General features: G+C 34.4%; 2 protein-coding genes across 2 annotated transcripts; both read right to left on the bottom strand.

The window, feature by feature from the left end:
* Nucleotides 1–1,976: 1,976 nt before the first annotated feature.
* Nucleotides 1,977–5,291, bottom strand: LOC109002960 (laccase-7-like). The gene is made up of 6 exons (XM_035688863.1): nucleotides 5,199–5,291; nucleotides 4,028–4,179; nucleotides 3,620–3,867; nucleotides 3,361–3,489; nucleotides 2,269–3,225; nucleotides 1,977–2,107 (listed from the first exon to the last, which is right to left on the bottom strand). Exons 1-6 carry the CDS (start codon nucleotides 5,289–5,291, stop codon nucleotides 1,977–1,979), a joined length of 1,710 nt encoding a protein of 569 aa, XP_035544756.1.
* A 1,896-nt stretch (nucleotides 5,292–7,187) lies between these two features.
* Nucleotides 7,188–10,528, bottom strand: LOC108984801 (laccase-7-like). The gene is made up of 6 exons (XM_018956860.2): nucleotides 10,257–10,528; nucleotides 9,850–10,001; nucleotides 9,106–9,350; nucleotides 8,886–9,014; nucleotides 7,810–8,769; nucleotides 7,188–7,527 (listed from the first exon to the last, which is right to left on the bottom strand). Exons 1-6 carry the CDS (start codon nucleotides 10,356–10,358, stop codon nucleotides 7,397–7,399), a joined length of 1,719 nt encoding a protein of 572 aa, XP_018812405.1. The 5' UTR covers nucleotides 10,359–10,528; the 3' UTR covers nucleotides 7,188–7,396.
* Between the last annotated feature and the right edge of the window lie 9,546 nt (nucleotides 10,529–20,074).

Below are 20,074 nucleotides of genomic sequence, written 5' to 3'. Positions count from 1 at the left end.
CATCACACACTTTAATTTGCTTGTTTCTCCATTAAATTATATCATTACAACTTGGTTAGCATTTGTTGAGGATATCACTCCTCAATCATAGTCTTCTCATATATGTCAAAGTTGACCAACGTGATTGTAGGAGATTTCTCTGTATATTGTTTCCTTTTCAATTGTAAATTAATTGATTTGTATTAAAGCCATACAATCTATAAAATTATATATATGCAAATATTCACCACCAGAAAAGTAAGATGGATTTTCAAAGCCTGCCTTGTTGCCAAGGGTTATACGCAGGTACTTGGTCTTGACTACACCGATACTTTCAGTCCTGTCATCAAGGCTACTACAGTTCGAGTTGTGCTCTCTTTTGACGTGACACATAAATGGCATCTTTGCCAACTTGACGTCAAGAATATGTTCCTTAATGGCACTCTCACTGATAATGTTTATATGGAGCAGCCTCCAGGGTATATTGATTCTCACTTCCCCAATCATGTCTGCCAGTTGAACAAAGCTCTTTTTGGTCTCAAGCAAGCCCCCCGTGCCTAGTTTTAGCGCTTCAATTCTTTTTTCATTCATCTTGGTTTTTCTTGCAGCCTTGCTGATACTTCTCTTTTTGTCTTTCATCAGAAGTCGAATATTATTTATTTGCTTCTTTATGCTGATGACATCATTATTACATGCAACAATTCTTCTATTCTTGACAGTTTCACTCGCAAACTCAATTCTGAGTTTGCCACCAAGGACTTGGGCTCTCTCAGTTACTTTCTTGGTCTTGAAGCTTCCCCCACTTCTGATGGTCTTTTCATCAGTCAGCTTAAATATACATGAGATATTCTCTCTCGAGTTCAGTTACTTGACAGTAAGCTTGTTCACACTCCCATGATTGTTTCTCAGCATATGTCCGTTGATGGTCCTATGTTTTCAAACCCCACTCTTTACAGATCTCTCGTTGGTGCGCTTCAGTTCTTTACCATCACGCATCCTGATATTGCTCATGATGTCAACTCTGTAAGTCAATTTTTGCATGCTCCCTCTGACGATCACTTTCTGGCTATTAAGCGTATTCTCTGCTATGTTAAAGGTTTGGCTTAACATTTCGACCATCTGCCTCTCCTTGTACTATTGTTGCTTATTCTGATGCTAATTGCGTCAGCTGTCCTGATACTCGTCGTTCGACTTCTGGTTATTCTATTTATCTTGGTGATAATTTGGTCTCCTGGAGTGCCAAGAAATAGCCCACTGTCTCCTGCTCCAGCTGCGAATAGGAGTATCGTGCCCTTGCCTTTACTGCCGCTGAACTCATTTGGCTCACCCATCTACTGCATGATCTTCTGGTATCTATCCCATAGCTGCCTCTTCTCTTATGCGACAACAAAAGTGCTACTTTTTTTAACTTCAATCCAGTTTCTGACAAGCGGGCTAAGCATGTTGAATTACACTATCACTTTCTTTGCGAACTTGTTGTCGTTGGCAAACGACGTACACAACACGTCCCCTCTCATTTACAGGTTGCTCACATTTTTACTAAGAGTGTTTCTCGACCTCTATTTGAGTTTTTACTATCCAATCCGACGCTCAGCTTTCGGGGGGTGTTGAGGATATCATTCCTCAATCATAGTCTTCCCATATATGTCAAAGTTGACCAACGTGATTGTAGGAGATTTCTTTGTATATTGTTTCATTTTCAATTGTAAATTAATTGATTTGTATTAAAGGTATACAAGCTGTAAAATTATATATATGCAAATATTCACCACCAGAAAAATAAGGTGGATTTTCAAACATTCTCAGTGTTTTTCATGGAGTTATATTTTTCTTGTCCTTTTTGAAGAGAAAGAAAGAATGAAATTTGAGACCCAATTTACAAATTGATCAGAATATATATTTATATATATATATATATATATATATATATATATATATGAGAGCAGTACATATATAAGAAGATGACAACAAATTAGAGTGACACAGGAAACAATTTCTTAACATTGGGGTAGATCGACAGGTGGTGGAGGCAGCCTCGAAGGCAGTGTAGGCCCATTCTCAACCTCGAACGCCATGCCCAAGCCCCATGGCAAATGCACATCCAGATGGCAATGTGCCATCCAGATACCTGCGTGCGTGCATGCATGCATTAATTGTTAAATATTTCTTTCATAATATATATATATATATATATCTTTTAGAGAAGCACATTAAAATATATATATATAGCCATATTTAAAATATAATAATAATTATAACTTTAGAAATATTAATGCATGTAATAATTACCTGGATTATTTGCTTGGAATCTAATAACAGCCCAACCTCCAGTGGGCACCGCGATGGTATTACGTATTTGGGGATTGAAAAGGTTGAACCTTTTGCCATCATTTACTGGGTCATAATTTCCAAAACCTTGTGCCAACACATGAAAGTTAAAACCGTGAAGGTGTAAAGGATGATTCTCCCTTGCTATAAGAGCCGTGTTCTGTAGAACAATCTGCACTACTGAATTGTAGTTCAATTTCTTGACTTTGGTTGATTTTGGAGCAAATAGAAGTGATTGATCAAAGCTGATACTGGGATCGGTGTAGTTAAACTCCACCGGAGGCTTGCTGGGAAAATCAGTGGTGTAGATCCCACCAACCTTATCAAAGAAGGCTTCCAACATAGACAATCTGCTTGGAAATTCAAACGATTCGTTGTTCATACTCGCAGAAAGTCGCTGCCCAAATGGACCTGCACAAGTGTCGCCGCCGCTGCACGGTGCAAGATTCAATCCAAATGTCATGAACATCTCCACCTCCACCTCTTTTGGCACAGAGACCCATGTGGGCCAACTTACAAGGCCAGTAAGATTGGTGTAGAACTTGTGGGCAGTGGTTGTGTCGTTGAACGCCGGAATGGCAGGCATCAGGGGAGTAGCTGACGTGGCGTCCTCGTAGACGAGGATGCCTGTCGTGGCGGTTTCAACAAACGGTATTGATATGCCTTGAATGCTAATATAAGGACTTGCAGCCATGTAATAAGACCCCACGGTTTGGTTAGCGACGAGGAGGACGTCGGTGGTTTGTCCCGGTGCAAGCACGACAACGTCGGTGACATAGGGCCTGGTGTAGGAGGCGTCAATGGCGACAACTTCCATTGTATGATTGGCTATCTTGAAGAACATCTGGTTATTGAGTGCGGCATTGATGATCCGTAACATGTAAGTCTTCCCTTTGACTACCGTCAGCTTATATGTATCTAATAAGATGCACATGATGAAGAACAACCTTAATATTAATTTGTTTATGTCCTTGTTCGATTATAATTAACTTTTAATATATATTTAAAAGAATTTTGTTTGCAAATTCGATTATTGATCCACCCAACACATACTTGCTTTAGAGCACGAGTAAAGATCACCGGGCTGTCCGTTGATTGTGTAAGCATCTGAAATGTTGGGAGCAGTACCGAGGGCTTGGCCTTGGTTCTCCACGTCAACGACATTTGCATTCCACCACTCACCTGCAAATTAATCAAAATGATATTAATTTAATCTCCATATATAACTTAATGCTATATAAATATTACACTTTCAAAATTAATCAAATATCTTTTAAATTAATGCACAATTAATGCAAGGAATGAGTCAAACCCAAGAGAATCGGAACGTCTTGGTATGGCTTTCGAAATGGGAATGAAGTAGGGCCGTGTCTTGGAGTCACGATGAGTGCCCCATAAACGGTTGCACGAAGCCACGACACGTGAGCATGCCACCAGAGAGTCCCCTCCTGTCGTGTGATTTTGAATTTATAGGCGTAAGTTTGTCCCGGGCGTATGGGGCATTGGGTTACATACGCAGGCCCGTCAGCCCACGCACTCAGCAGTTGAAACACTCCATGCCTGCATGCGCATGATCAATAATATATATAATTTGGAATTAGCAACATTAATACTGATGATGATCAATAAATTATTAGGATTGATCCTTTTAAGAATTTGAGGGATTATGTATCTAATTTGATGCATGTCCTAATAAATCAAAAGGTACGTACGTACGTACCAGTGAATAGTAATGTTATATGGGGACTTATTGACTACGTGGACGACAAGGTCGTCACCGTCTTGAACCCGTATTTCTGGACCTGGCAGGCTTCCATTCACTGCTGTTATCACTTGTTCACGGCATAGCCGCTGGACAGTCAGGTTTTGGACCTGTAACAATAACAATAAGAAGATGAAAATGTTATAAGAAGAAAGTGTTCTATGCCGCTTCAAATGTATACCTGTATGTTTTTAAAATGTTATATATATATATATATATATATTTATATATATGATGATGAATGATGATGATGCTTTTCTCGCATAATTAGGTACTCATGCATGCATCATGTCTTTCCTCTCGGGCTTGCATGCAGGCCATGATATTGAGGAGTCCACAACCTTTGCATTCATGTGTACATGATATGCATCATGCATGCATGACATGACTGGATCTAATAAAAGGGAATATCTTTAAGATTGCCCGTAACTTTGGACGTGATCTCATGTTCATGCAGATCAGAGCTAGCTCATGATTGATGCAAGCACTTTTCCTAATTAATGACTTCTCTGCACGATTGCACTCGCCACAATTCTAACACAAGTACGTACGTACATAGTAGTTAGAGGTGTAACCAGTTTAATTCGGTCTAATTTTAGATAAAATTTATATATAATTATATATATTATACATAAAAATTTTACATAAAAATTTATAATTATACATAATATATAAAACTTATATATATTAATATATATATATATATAATATTTTGTATAAAACTTATATATACAATAATATAAATATTATTTTTTATATATAATTTTTATCAACCGGTCCGGTTCAGTCCGAAAAATCTTAAAATCGGAATAGGACCAAAACCGACCGGTTTTCACATTCTAAGAACCGGTCCCGGACCGGACCAGTTCAAAACTAGTAGAACCGGTCTGGTTCAGACCGATTCAAAACCGGTAGAACCGGTCCGATCCGGTCTGGACCGGTTTTCCAGTTTGAATTTACACCCCTAGTAGTACTTGACTCAACGTACAGCCATTTCCCCCAAATCTAAAGACTCGGCGGCCTATATATTATATATACAAGAATGATAAAAGCGAGATGATGATCATGAAGTACTAGATCAAAAGCAAGATAAGAGGGATAAAGCTAGCTAGCTGCGAATTAATATTACATGGAAAGTATGTTCCACAACCGCAGCCGAGATTATTGAAGAAGCTAGAAGAGCTAAAGCACATGCCAGAAAAAACTGAAAGCGAGCGCCCATCCTGATCGATCAGTACTATTTGAAAGAGAAGAAGGATTTTTCAAATAAAGCTAGCTAGCTTAATGTAAGAGATGAAGAGGGAAATAAAAAGGAAGGCATCTATTTATAGCAGAGAGCGCCATCGATCGAGATATATTTATAATATATAAAGCTCCCCGAAACGCGAGGATATACTAAATATATAATGGGCGTGTTGCGTATGTTGTATTTAAATACACACCGCTTTTAATTTTCCTGTGCCACTAGCACTATTCCATTAGGCATACTAGTTGTACAAGAGAGCCTAATTGTCAAACTTGAGTATTATCTAGTTATAATATTTCTTTAATTTATCTATAATATGAAAATATAAGTCAGAATCTTGTTTTTGAAGCAAAAATACAACTACAATCTTATAATAATAATAACATATATAGTGATCTGTATAGGAAATATTCAATTCTTATATGAGAGTGTGTAATTAAGTTGTATCCCGATCATCATTTCTCTAATGATTCTTAGGGTTCTAAAAGACGAAAATTCAGTCTTTTGAGACGAAACTTTTTGTCCTAAAAGATCTTATTTGTTGTAGTATTACTTCCTACACAAAGTGATACGAATTCTTATACATGAGTTATAAAATTTAATTTTACCATTAATTGGGTTCGTCAGTAATGCATAGCTAGTAATAGTACCACTACTATATATATATATGATGGGAAGTGTTATTTGTTGGGAACCTAGTTAGTAATAGTACCACTACAAGAAAAAAGGACTTTTATGACTAATTTAATGTAACTAAAAGATTATTTATAATTAATTTTAATTATAAATAATTTTTTTGTTAGAATTAACTGGTCGTAAATAAGTAATTTTCTTATAGTGAATAGGCTGAACTTTAAACCGGCCTTGACAATTTAGAAATGATATATAGTTTGTGATTTTGAAGTGTATTCGTAACGTTTCAAATCATAAACATTAAGCTAAACGTAATAAATTTTTAAAATTAAATCCGACCAATTTAGATAATGAGTATACTTTCACAGGCCGCAATATGCAAGAAGTAATGATTAATGCATGTTACGTACGTACCTAACCTCAATATTCTAGAAGTCAATTAATTTATAATTAGGAATTATCCTTCCGAGTACTTTTATCCCGTTGTCGGAATTAATGAGAAAAACGGACGGCAAATATTATTATATGTTGTTCAATATTTGCGTAAAATCCCCACATCCCAAATATTTTCCTTATTTGGTTTTTTAAGAGACAAGTGTGTCTATATATAATATATATATATATATATCGGTAACATCAAATCTAAATCGTTATTATTTTGTATTTTCTTAACATCTTTAATCATTAAAAAAATTAAAATATATATACAACTTTACTAATAGTTACTTCCTTAATCATTAAGTAAAAATAATAAAAAAATTAAGAGAACAGTAAATGAGTGGTAAGAGATAGTAAGCCTATCATTATATTTGCATTATATATAACTTGTGTGCATCCGGTTAATTATTAATTTTTTATTATTTATGTTTTTTACAATGTCCTAGTTCTTGATCATCTCCATTAATATTTATTATAAAAATTTAGAAAATCATAGATATTTTTCTTTTTTAATTATGATTCTCAACTAATAAATTAATTAATATTTCAGACGATATTCACGTTGTTGCTCATGAGCTAGCTAGATTTTGATATTACAAATATATTTGTATTACGTATATATGCAGTTTTCTTTGTGAAACTAGTAATAAAAGAATGGTGAAAGAATCAAGTACTCATCACGATCGATCTGCCACCCTAGCCTGTATTACATATATATGCTGTTAATTTCTTTGTTCCTTTGAATTAAATAAATTGACCAAAGCGGAAGACAAATTACAGATCACAATTATATATATAACATAAAGAAAACTAAGTGTGCCAGTGCACATTTTTTATTATAAAGTGAGTCTTGCTTTTTCTGAACAGAAATACATTGAATTTGAACGCTTAATATTAGTCTAATTAATATGAATCATAGAATAAAACAATTAATAGTAATGATAATCCAACAGTGCAGTAGTCTAATTAGAGCTTGATCACGATCGATCTAGCGCTAGCTAGCTAGCTTGCTAGCATTGTGGTAGATCGGCTGGGGGTGGAGGCAGCGTAGTCGCTGGAGTTGGTCCATTCTCAACCTCGAAACCCATTGCCAGTCCCCACGGCAAGTGCACGTCCAGATGGCAATGTGCCAGCCATACACCTGCATGCATGCATGCGCATATATACATTAGCACAATATCCATTAATTAATTTACTGCATGGACGTTCTCAAAAAAACTCGATCCTTTTCATTCTCTTCACTACTTTTGTTGCTTTTATCCATTAATTAAAAAATGTTACTGCATGTAATTAATTGCTATATATCCTGATTTGATTTCATAATTACCATTAACTAATTTGATAATTATGAAAAGATTTGGTAATTATAAAATTAAATGAGAATAACATTAATATTTAATGAAAGATTAGTAGAAAAAATTACCTGGATTATTTGCTTTGAATCTAATGACCGCCCATCCACCAACAGGAACAGCGATGGTGTTACGTATTTGTGGATTATCGAAGTTGAACATTTTGGGGTCGTTAATGGGGTCATAATTCCCAAATCCTTGAGCCAAAATATGGAAATTGAACCCATGAAGGTGTATAGGATGATTTTCCACCCCAACAAACGCTGTGTTTTGCAAAACCATCTCCACCGTTGAATTGTACTTCAATTTCTTCACCTTGGTTGCCTTTGGTGCGTATATCAACGACTCATCAAGGCTGATGTTGGAATTTGTGTAGTCAAACTTCACCGGAGGGTTGCTCGGAAAGTCTTTGGTGTAGACCCCACTCACATCGAAGAAGAATGCTTGCAGCATGGACACAGTGCTATTGCTGGGAAACACAAACGATACGTTGTTCATGCTCGCAGAGAGTCGCTGCTCGAGTGGACCATCACACGTGCCGTTGACTTCACACGGTGTGAGATTGATCCCAAAGGTCACGAACATATACTCGTCCACTTGACGTGGCACTGGGACCCAGTGTGGCCCGCCGGCGAGTCCTGTAAGGTTGGTGAAGAACTTGTGGGCCGTGGGCGTGTCGTTGAAGGCCGGTTGGGTCGGCATCAACGGAGCAGCTGACGTTGGGGCACCCTCATAGATGATGATTCCCCTGGTGGTCGTGTTGTCGAAATCCACACCTTCAGCGCTTGCGTACGGACTTGCAGCCATGTAGTAAGACCCAACGGGCTGGTTCGCCACGACAAGAACGTCGGTGGTCTGTCCGGGGGCAACAATAACGACGTCAGTGACGTAATGTTTCGTGTAAGAGGCATCTATGGCGACAACTGTCATATTGTGATTTGCTATCTTGAAGAAGAGCTGGTTATTGAGTGCAGCATTGATGATACGTAGCATGTAGGTCTTTCCTTGCACCACCGTAAGTTTATATGTTGCTGTTTAAAACAGAAGAATTAATTAAATTTCAATTAAACAAAATGTAATTAATTATTGACATGCATGCATATATCACATGCATGGTGCATGGTGTACATGATGAGTTTCTACTTACTATTTTGGGAGCATTCGTAAAGATCGCCGGGCTTTCCATTGATTGTGTAAGCGTCGGAGTTGGCCGGACCACCGCCTGTAGCAAGTGCCTCGTTCTCAACGTCGACGACATTTGCATTCCACCACTCTCCTGCAACAACAGAATTTTGGCTGCACTGTTAACCATCTTAGTACTTGCAAATAAAGAAGACGGAGAATTATGTAATTAAGTACGTAGGTACCTAATAAGATGGGAAATTCCTTGTGGGGTTTAGGGAAAGGGTATGATCGACCGGATCTGGGGTGGATGATGAGTGCTCCATGAACTGTTGCACGGAGCCAAGATGAGTGAGCATGCCACCAAAGGGTCCCCTCCTGTCCGGTGATCTTGAATTTGTATGTGTAACTATTTCCAGGACGTATTGGGCACTGAGTTACATATTCCGGCCCGTCTGCCCAGCCACTCAGTAACTGGAACACACCATGCCTGCAAGTACAAACCGATTAAGTTCTATCGTAATTGTGGTTCAACAATCCCTTTCTGAAGTAGATTGCTTGTTGCAGAAGATATATATAAATATATATATATATATGCATATAAAATGTAAATCTGTTATATATATATATATATATATAGCTAATGAAAAATATTGAGATTTAGAGCTTCGTTTGAATTAAACATGCATGAGAATAACCAGAAACAATTGACCAAGTAAGTGTACAGTGAAGTTTCACACACCAATTAGAAAACATGATGATAAGCTAATGATGTAATGATCATCAAGGATTAATTTACCGGCTAATGATGCGATAGAAGTACTTTTGAAGAATTGGGATTTGTGAAGAAAATGATTTCGTGTTTTATTTTCAAAGTCATGATATTAGAGAGACGAAATTAATGTGCATTATTTTCAAAGCAATTAGATACACGAAATTAATGTGCATTATTTTCAATTTTGTATTGCTTCTGATCATGAAGGACTTACCAATGAATAGTCATGTTATAGGGTGATTTATTGAATACGTGGACGACAAGGATATCCCCCTCTCGAACACGTATTGTCGGGCCAGGGAGGCTTCCATTCACTGCAGTAATAACTTGCTCATCGCACAGCCGCCGGACGGTGAGGTTTTGAACCTGAAACCAAGTGAATAATTAACAAGCTGTCTATCATGCATGCATGTTTGAACTTTGAATATAATAAATTAGAAAAAAAAAAAAGAGAGAGAGAGAGAGATCTTTGGAATTAACTAAAGTAAAATGGGAACTTAAAAAAGCTTGCACTCATCAATTACTTAATCCAAATCTTTGATAAATACAGAAATTAATGAAGTACCTTCAGAGAAAATCAAATAAAAAAAAATAGTAAATTGGGAAAGCAAAGCTAATTACATTGAATGAATGTTCTACTATAGCTGCGGAAGCCATTGAGGATGATAGAAGAGCTACTAAAGTGCATGCTAGCAAAACCGCTAAACGTGCCATGTTCGTCATGATGAAGAGAGAAAAAGGTTTAGCTAGCACTTGCTAGAGATGTATGAATATATAGATCAAAAACCTATAATATATATGGCAGAAGTGTTTTTGGTTGCTCTGAGAACGTGTGCAAATATACTATGAATGAGAGAATGTGTTAACTGAGTTCTTCGATATCCCAGAGAGATGAGATCTCCGAATCGAACTTAATATGTATATATAGACAAAGCCTGGCCTGAGTTAAGCTGATCTGACACGATTGCGTGAATATTTAGGCAAAAGCTATATATCTAGGTTCCAAGGGTTTGGACAAGGTAAGGCGCGCTTTTGAATTGATCAGGTTTCATTTTCGAGATGAATCAGTAGAAACTTCCTCATGATTCAGCTAATGATCTCCTAAAGTTGGCCACCCAAAAATCCATAAAGAAAGTATAGATTATAAAAGTCAGAGAAATTGGTTAATGTCTGAGGGAGCAGGCAGTACTATTTTGACTACTTTAATATTATTACTTGTAATTATTATGGCCCGTGCATTAATTATGGCATTGTAGTCCGACGTCGTGTCATGCATTTTGCTAGCTGATGATCTAGAGACAAAGGTACTGAAGGTGAAATTTCTTCGTATGTACCCATTTGTTGTGTTCGCTAGCTAGCTGAGAATTTTGTTTTGTTGAAAGTACGATATATATTATGGTAGAAGTTAGTTTATAACTACTCCAGTTGAAGAGACCAAAGAACGTTCTCGTGTGCGTAGTACTGTTTGAATCATGTCTTGACTAATTCGAATTATTTGAATATGTAATTCCAATTTCCATGGGCCCCGGGTTTATTAATTAATATATAATAGACAAATCCATGAGCTAGCTTGACTCATTCATTAATTCATGTATATATTTTCAAGGTTTGATCTGATCATATGTAGCAGATATATATATATAATATATATATATATATTGCCTGGTCATCAAGGTATATATATATATTAGGTAGGGGGTAATTAATTAGTCTGAATATTCAACCAAAAAATGGGATTATTCACATGATCAAAGGCATTAACAATCGGGTTATTGAATTCAGGCTTGATGCGCAGTAATCATACGTTTAGTATCTTGACTTTATCAAGTTTAATAAGTATATATGTTATATATACACATAATAATATTGCAAAACATTTATAATTAAGTACATATATATATATATATATATTAATGTTTGTGTCGTATCCAGTCAATATCCCAACATTAATATTCATGTGCAAAAAACATATATATATGATGACCTTAATTTGGACGGACTATGCATGTTATGATCTCAAGAGACAGGAAAATTTGACGTTGCTGAGGTAGTACTGTACTTAGATTAATTCGGAGTTAATGACAGTTACTAAAAGACGGGCCTCGACTAGGAAATTAAACTAAACTGGCATGGCCGTATAAACAAAAATAAGTAAAAGAAAAAAGAAAAATTATATTGCATGCCTACGTACAGTATATAGTACTATACATCTATTTTTATTTTTTATCATTTTAAAATTTTTTCTCTCAACAATCAAGAATATGGTGCAGGAGTGAGAGTTCTATATTATAGAAACCTTAATTTGATCTTGGATTCGGGTATATTAACTATAGACCATATATGTGGCAATACTTTATTGGTAACTTAATTAGATAATATTGGAATCATGCATGTATATATAATTAGGCCCCTGCAGCCAAGTCATCAAAGTACGTACCTACGTACTGATCTTTTCAACGAGCATATAATCGTTTAATTTGATGATCATGCAGCTATATATATATATATATGCATGCCTAGTGAGCAATGTTGTGGAATATTAATCTAAAACAGTTGCATATATGTTTCCCTTCCAAACCAATAATTAGAGATTTATTTTGGATTTTAAGGAAATATTTCCTTCTGCCTTGTATCGGCAGTACTACTGTTTCTAATTTCGAATTTAGCAAACTCCCTCATGTTTTTCTACGTATTTAAAAATTACGTCACTAATATGCAGATCCAAATTAAGTCCGCCGGTTTGTGATCAGATTAGTTTAGATTATAAGTTAAATATTTAATCATGTCTTAAAGTTCTTTCCCTCCATTGAAGAATGAAGTGTGGATGCCGGTTGGTTTTATCTCTATTTTATACAGAGATTGATACTCTCTTTTGAGAGTTTTTTAAAGTTCAGACAATGTACATTACAAAGATATTTGTATACGGGGAAGCTTACAATAGAAGTTAGTTTGGTTTGTAACTTGATTTACAGATGTAACTTCCTTAGGAAATGAAATGATGTCCATTTCTTATAAAAAAAAAAAAAAAAAAAAAGTTATTTCCTTCATGTATTAATTCTTTTTGGCTGCATTCAACATCGACAAATTATTAATTAGCTAGCTAGCTAGGATTATTGGTTTTTAAAATTACTTAGGCTAATAATTAAGTGATCAGTAACTCAAAATTTTTTTAGGGTCGGAGAAATTAATGCGATATTTGAATAGTGAGTTAAAATGAAAGTTGAAAGTTGAATAAAATATTGTTAAAATTTTATTTTTTAATATTATTATTATTTTGAAATTTGAAAAAGTTTAATTATTTATTATATTTTTTTATTAAAATTTTAGAAAATTATAATAATTATATTTTTGTGACAATGGGCCATGCACGCATATTGAATTCGACGTACGTCCGTTGACATGACTCCCACGCATGTTAAGTACTACTGATGCTGGTTGATCATCTACAATGTTTGAATATTCCCATTGATATATAATATATGATAATGAACACCGATTAAATCAAATAAAAAATAAAAAGGAAAGATTACTTGACACACAAATTAAGATGTATACGATTGCCCAATTTATTTTATATATGCATTTATTTGATTTGATGGTATCAGTTGAAAATCTCTTGAAGTAGCTAGTAGATCAGATAACGATTTTAATTTCTTCATATATACCTATTTCAAATAGAAATACAACGATAAGTGACGTGGAACTGATCCGGAGTAGACGATCAATTAAAAAATAAAATATATTACACAGTTCTATTTTTTGTATAATTATTATTTGTCTCAAAATAGAAAAAGTTAAATTTGATTATTTATAAGTACTACCGTAACATTCTCATCTTAAGTATCATTATTTCATATAATATATATAACATATATATCTGCAATCTGTCAATTAATTAGTAATTTGAGCTGGCAATTAGATCTGATGTATCTTCGCCCACCAATAGCAAAATGGATTCTGGCTTTGACCAATTTTTTTTTTTTTTTTTAAAAAAAAGAAGAGAAACAAAAATATACAAGGCACGTTTCTTCGATTCTAAATTATTAGAATTATTCGCAGCTTGTTCCGAACTGATCATGAGAAGAAACGTTTTGGAGTTATCGTTAGGCAGCCGTACGTTGACAAAAATGGATGATGATCTGGTCACTTGCCTAAGTTGCCTTGGCAAGAAAGACAAGTACTTGTTGATCATTATCATCATGATCATGTAATTCAATATATATATGTGTGTGTGTGTGTGTGTGTGTGTGGTAATTAAATAAATGGGTGAATTAAATATCTACGATCCCACATCGATCGTATAATTAAATGATCATCATGCAAATATGAATTTAAGAACTTTGATCTAATATTGATCAATGATATATATATAGAAGTATTTCTAGCTAGCTAGCTATTTCCCATTTACAATTTATAACCATATATATATGGTAAATGCATCATGTGCAATAATATTATCAAAGTAAATAGTTGAATTGAATAAATAGTTGAATTGAATATTTCAACTAATTGACTTTAGGATCTGTAGTTATAAAAGTTATGTCAATGTTTGAACTTTGAACAATTAATGAAGTGGTTCAAATTAATTAATTAGTTGAAATGATTCCAAAAGTTTGTTTATTAAATATATATATATATATATATATATATATGATGAGATGGATGGATCCAGCATGAACTTCGTTATAACTATAAGTTGATGTCCGGCCATCATATATATTATATAAATATTAATGTATATGCAGGAAAATCTGAATAATTAGGCGTAGAGTGATCTTCCTCATGTTCAAACTTCAACGCGGGTTGCTAGTACTAGTTTTTCATGACTATTGAGCTAGATAGCGTAGCGCTAGCTGCTTCCGGTTGATCGAAGACAAAAGCTAGCGGCATTAATAGCCAGCATGCAGTAGTTTATAATTCTAATAAGAAAACATGAGCCTCCTCAGACTACTGTTCAAAGTTAACATTCATGTATAATATATTAATTATATATACAAAAAGAAGAAAGTAGTAATATATTAATTATATATATATAGTCTAATTGGCCAATGTGATCAGAAGAAACGTCTATATATATATATATATATATATTTGAATATATACGCATTTATATATAATTATATATATATATGTTGACAGCGCAGACGTACGAATCGAAAATTAATCTATCTGCTTATTAATTCAGAAGTGGTGAATTAACCACACGTAATTAATTAGTTAATTATTCTGTGAGGTGATCTACTACTGATGATGATGATCCATCTGTATCGACATTTTTATTACATTTTTCTAGTTTATTTTCTCTGAGCAAGCATTTCATGACTACACATTTCATGATCATCAGATGTGGATACATGAATTAATATATATTATATTGGTTTCTATATTATAAGAAACTCTGTTTAAATATCGAAATATATATTTTTTTAATGTTCAGAGCTTTTGGATATAAAGACGGAAAACATTTAAGAAAAAATTATTAGCTGGACGGATATCGATAGGCCATATATATACATATATATAAGGGTTTACTTCCGTGGTGTGTGTGTGTGTATATATATATATATATATATTAATCTTGACCAAATAAGAAAAGGTTCCGTGCGTGGTCACCTTATATATTGGCAAATGGCAATGTCGCTGAAGGAAGCTGCAACAGCCACCAGCCGATCATGATCAAGATAATACAAATATATATATAAGTATATACATATATATATATATATATATATATATATAAACGCGCGCTCGCACACACACAGCTGTTTATGTAAGAGAAATTTTGATTAAATTTTGTCACTTTCTCCTTAAATTAATATACTACAAGAAAACTGTTTATTTTTAACTAATTATTTTTAATAAAAATAATTATTTCATGTCAAAATAAATTTATTTTTATCGTTAAATAATTCATCAGAAGTGTTTATTTTTCTTATAGTGAAAAAGTTTGTGTGGTCGGTGATATATAGCTAACTAGGTTGGTGGATTACCGATTAATAGAGAAAAAAACGCATGATTTCAAATCCACACACGGCAAAGACCTCCGGCCTCCCTCTAGATGATGAATGAGGATCGAGGAACTGGTTTACTGATCTTAATTAAAGACGTACGCGTTAATAATATCCTCGACTTGATCGTGTGAACGTATAACACATAAGTAATTAAAAATTTATCTGGAGAAGATGACGACGACGATGATCGATGATGTACCTGCTGCGCCTCATGATCTTAATTGGTCCCAATAATTCGTAATGGTTTTTCATTTTTTTACTTAAAGTCAACCAAAAGAAAAGTCCATTTATGTGAAACAATGGACATGAATGATTATTAATTGTCGTAGCTTTATGTGCAGGTTTGCGCGTGCGTGAGATGACTGTTTACTTTTCTTTTTTTTTCTTGATCATGACCACCGTCGTTTAGAAGTTTCTAAGGCCTCTAGAGAGAGAGAGAGAGAGAGCCTTTGGATATAAGCAATCGGTCGAAATTTCCTTGAAAATTCTTTTGAAATAGTGTAATAAGATAAAGTATTGGCGAATTGGATCATTAACAAAGTTACGTACGTAATTTGAGAACGAAAGAACGGTATTACCTTTCCACTTGATATAAATATATATATATATATATATATAATTTTAGCGTGTAGAAGTCTCGCATACTCCATTTGAAAAAAGTAGATAAATCTAGAATTCACATAAAAAATTATTTTTTTAAAGATAGATCATACTTTTTTTTCAAAAAAAATGTGCGAGACTTACATACTTACCTCATAATTGTATCTAATATTACTTATATATATGTATACAGTCGTGTAGATATGCATGATCATATACACACATACATGCATGAACTTCTTTGTAGAAAGTTGAAAGTAATCTGAATTAACTTGATCTTATCTAAGAATGTAAAATTAATAATCTGTTCATGAGGAAGCATGAGTACTTATACTTTGATCGAGTTAGATGCTTCAAAGTTAAAAAGAAGGATCATAATCAAGAGCCTGAGATTTCATATATACCCACAGCCACAGAATTTTGAAATTTTCATTTTTATTAAAAATGTACAACGAGAATTACAACTTGAAAAATGAAGAATAGTAATTATACCCTAAATTAATAGGCTCATTATGTATGCATAATACATGCAAATGGCTTCCCATAGCCTTTATGTTAGGACCTAATTAATTAGTCCCTTTATTTCTAAATGAGAAATTATTTGTATGAGGTTCAAATAGACAAGTCTCGTATAAATTTTTGTAAAAAAATGGACTCCAATTTAAAAAAAAAAGTGTTAAAAACTATTTTTTATTAATGAGACCTACTTTTTTACAAAGAACTTGCACGATTTAAAGAACTTGTATTACTCTTTCTAAATACGACAAAGACAAGAGTGAACTATTTAAGAGATTATAAGCCTAAAGGATACTGCTAGTGGCCTGCCTAGCGGTTACCATTGGTGTGCCCGCTAGTGTATTTAAAATTTTTCTTTTTACTTCTAGTTTCTTTTCAATATTTTTTTAACATCCTTAATCATTAAGAAAAAAAAAATACAATTTTACTAATATTTAATTTCTTAATTATTGAGTAAAAAAATTAAAATAATCAAGCTATAAATTTGAAGGACTTCACTAATATTTTCGTCTAAATACTAGAAACTGTCTTATGTTGTTGCCTCTTTATATCGTAATGGTAAGTTTCTGTGGGCCCAAAATGGAAAAAAAAAATGGATGATTTTATGGAGTGCCCGATGCCGTTAGGGGTTAGAGGGCCCATCACCCTCAAAAATTTTCTGGGGGAAAAGTTCTCAAAGGCCCAAATTTATAATTCTCCTCCTCCTATAGGCCCAAAGGTTCTTATATGAAATTTATCCAAATTAGGTGTAGGCTGGTGGGCTTCCTTCATTAGGGAAAAGAAATAATTATGTACCCAAGAATGGTATCTTGTTACTGTGTATTGTTGAACTCATTTTCTAATCACTCCACTTGCAAAATACTTACTGTGATTGGGCCCATGTCCCCATTCGCAGCCCAAATCTACTTACATCCGTACGATATTTCAATACCTTAAATGGCAATAAAATAAAAAATACGTAAAGCGCAATCCAAACATAGCTCTCCGAGAACACTTCGCTCCAAAGGCTTGGAAATTGAATATGATGCAGTAGTTATTGTATAGATATTATATAAAACTTGAAGTATTTTTTTCAAACCAACCTGAGTAATGATTGATGTACTAAGCTGGGATTTACTAAAAATAATTCAAAATAATTACTCTCACTTTTTATTCAACTGAATTTGATTAGATTTTTTTAATGGTACAAAAATCCAATTTCAAAGTTGCATTTACTAGAAATTAGAGTTTGGATTAAATATTAAAATTCATCAAAGCAAGTATATATTTCTTTCAGTAAAGTTTGTGTACGATGACGTCTATAAGGTATTAAAATTAGTGTCCAACAGCTACAAATTACAGTGTCTCTTTTCGATTAGGGTATATTTTTTTTATTATAATTTTTATCCAAAATTCATTCCTAAATACAAAATATAAGTCTTATAACATTGCTCGTTGTTCCGTACATGTTTTCAAAATAATAACAAAACAAAATATTATATTGAAAGTGATGCAGATTGTGTCCATTAATTTTTTTTAATGACAAATTGAAACTTTTATTGAGAAAAAGTCATAATAGTACAAATTTATTTGGACTTTATAGTTTATATTGTCCACGTTTGGACAATGAGAATACCTTAAAAGTATTGAAAATATTTATAAATAGTTATGAATAGAGATTGGAGTAAATTTATGAGTCCCATTGAAAATATTTTGAGTTGTTGACTTTTAGATAAATAGTTAAAAAATGTGTGGGTTCCATTATTGATTAATTTTTTTTAATAATGATTTTTTTTATATATAATAGTGATAAATATTATAGTGATTTTATTTATTTTTTATATATAATAGTGATAAATATTATAATGATTTTATTTATTTTTTCTATATAATAGTGATAAATATTATAGTGATTTTATTTTTTATTTTTTTTTTCTTTCCTCACTTTCTCTCTCTCTCCTCTGGCTCGATTTTCCCTCAAGCCCAATTCTCCTTGAGCCCAGCCCTGCACCGCCGTGCGCCGCCCAGCCTCACCGCCACCACCGGCGACTTCCCCTCACCCCAGCGACCAAGCCAGCCACCACAGATCTCCCTCGCGTGCAGCTCTCTCTACCCTGTGGTAACCTAACCGAAATGGGTTTCATCCATTTCTCTCCACTTGCGCCGCTGTACACAGCCACCCAGCCTCACCGCCACCATCGGCGACTCCCCCTCAAGCCGATGACCAAGCCAGCCACCATCAATCTCCCCCACGTGCAGCTTTCTCTCCTTTGCAGTAACCAAACCGAAATGAGTTTCACCCATTTTTGTCCACTTGCGCCACCGTACGCGGTCACCCAGGCCACCGCACCTCCACCACCTCTTGTAAGCCCAATCACCACGAACCTCTCCCTCCCTCTCCGTCACACACTGGCATTTGTACGCGAGCAGTGAACTCTCGGCTCATAGTGCAACATAGTGGCAAGAGACTTTGTTCAAACTACTTCAAACGTGTGTTGGCATGTGAAGTCTCCTCATCCGTACGAAAATATTTGAAAAGTGTTAAGAAGTGTTGGTTACCCAAACCTAAGTCTCTAGAATTCTAAGACTAAATCTAAAATAAAAAATGTGATATATATATATAAATAATTACATTTGAAACTATTTACATCATACATCATTCATGTGCTATAATTTAATTTAAAAGATAAATTTTAAAATTTAAATCTTATAAATCAAATTATGTCACATGGACGGTATATAATGTAAAGACTTTTAAATAACATTACTCATATATACATACATACATATCTCCTTATACTTAAAAGAGCCTATCGCCCAATGAACAGTGACATCAACAGTAATGAACAGTAATCGTGAATAGTAATAATACGGCAAAATCACAAAACCGCAAATCTCGTCCCTCTCCGCATCCTCGAAGCAAAATCACAGCAAAACCACGGCAAAATCACCATAAAATTATCACAAAAATACACGGTAAAATCACAATATCATCATAAAATCTTCACAAAAATACCGCAAATTAACAAAATCACCACAAAATCACTATAAAATCACAACAAAAATACCATAAAATAAAAAAAATCACCACAAATTACGGTGGTGAAGGTGGCCTAAGGGGAAGTGGGCGTCCGTGAGGTAAGGTGAGCATCCATGGTGGCTCGGCTGGGCGTGAGGACGGCTATGAGAGGTGGTCGGTGGTGAAAGGAAGTCCCGGTGGTGGTGCGGTGGCCAGAGAAGGTGGAGCTCCGCCGTGGGTGTGGAGAACCCGTGCAAGAGAGATGTAGATTTCGTGGGAGCAAACGGCATGGAGATGGAGGCCGAGCTCGCTGG

The sequence above is a fragment of the Juglans regia genome, chromosome 3, assembly GCF_001411555.2.
Source record: "Juglans regia cultivar Chandler chromosome 3, Walnut 2.0, whole genome shotgun sequence".
In the NCBI taxonomy this organism is placed as follows: domain Eukaryota; kingdom Viridiplantae; phylum Streptophyta; class Magnoliopsida; order Fagales; family Juglandaceae; genus Juglans; species Juglans regia.
Note: the sequence above shows the minus strand (reverse complement) of the source record. Positions and strands in the feature narration are given on the sequence as shown.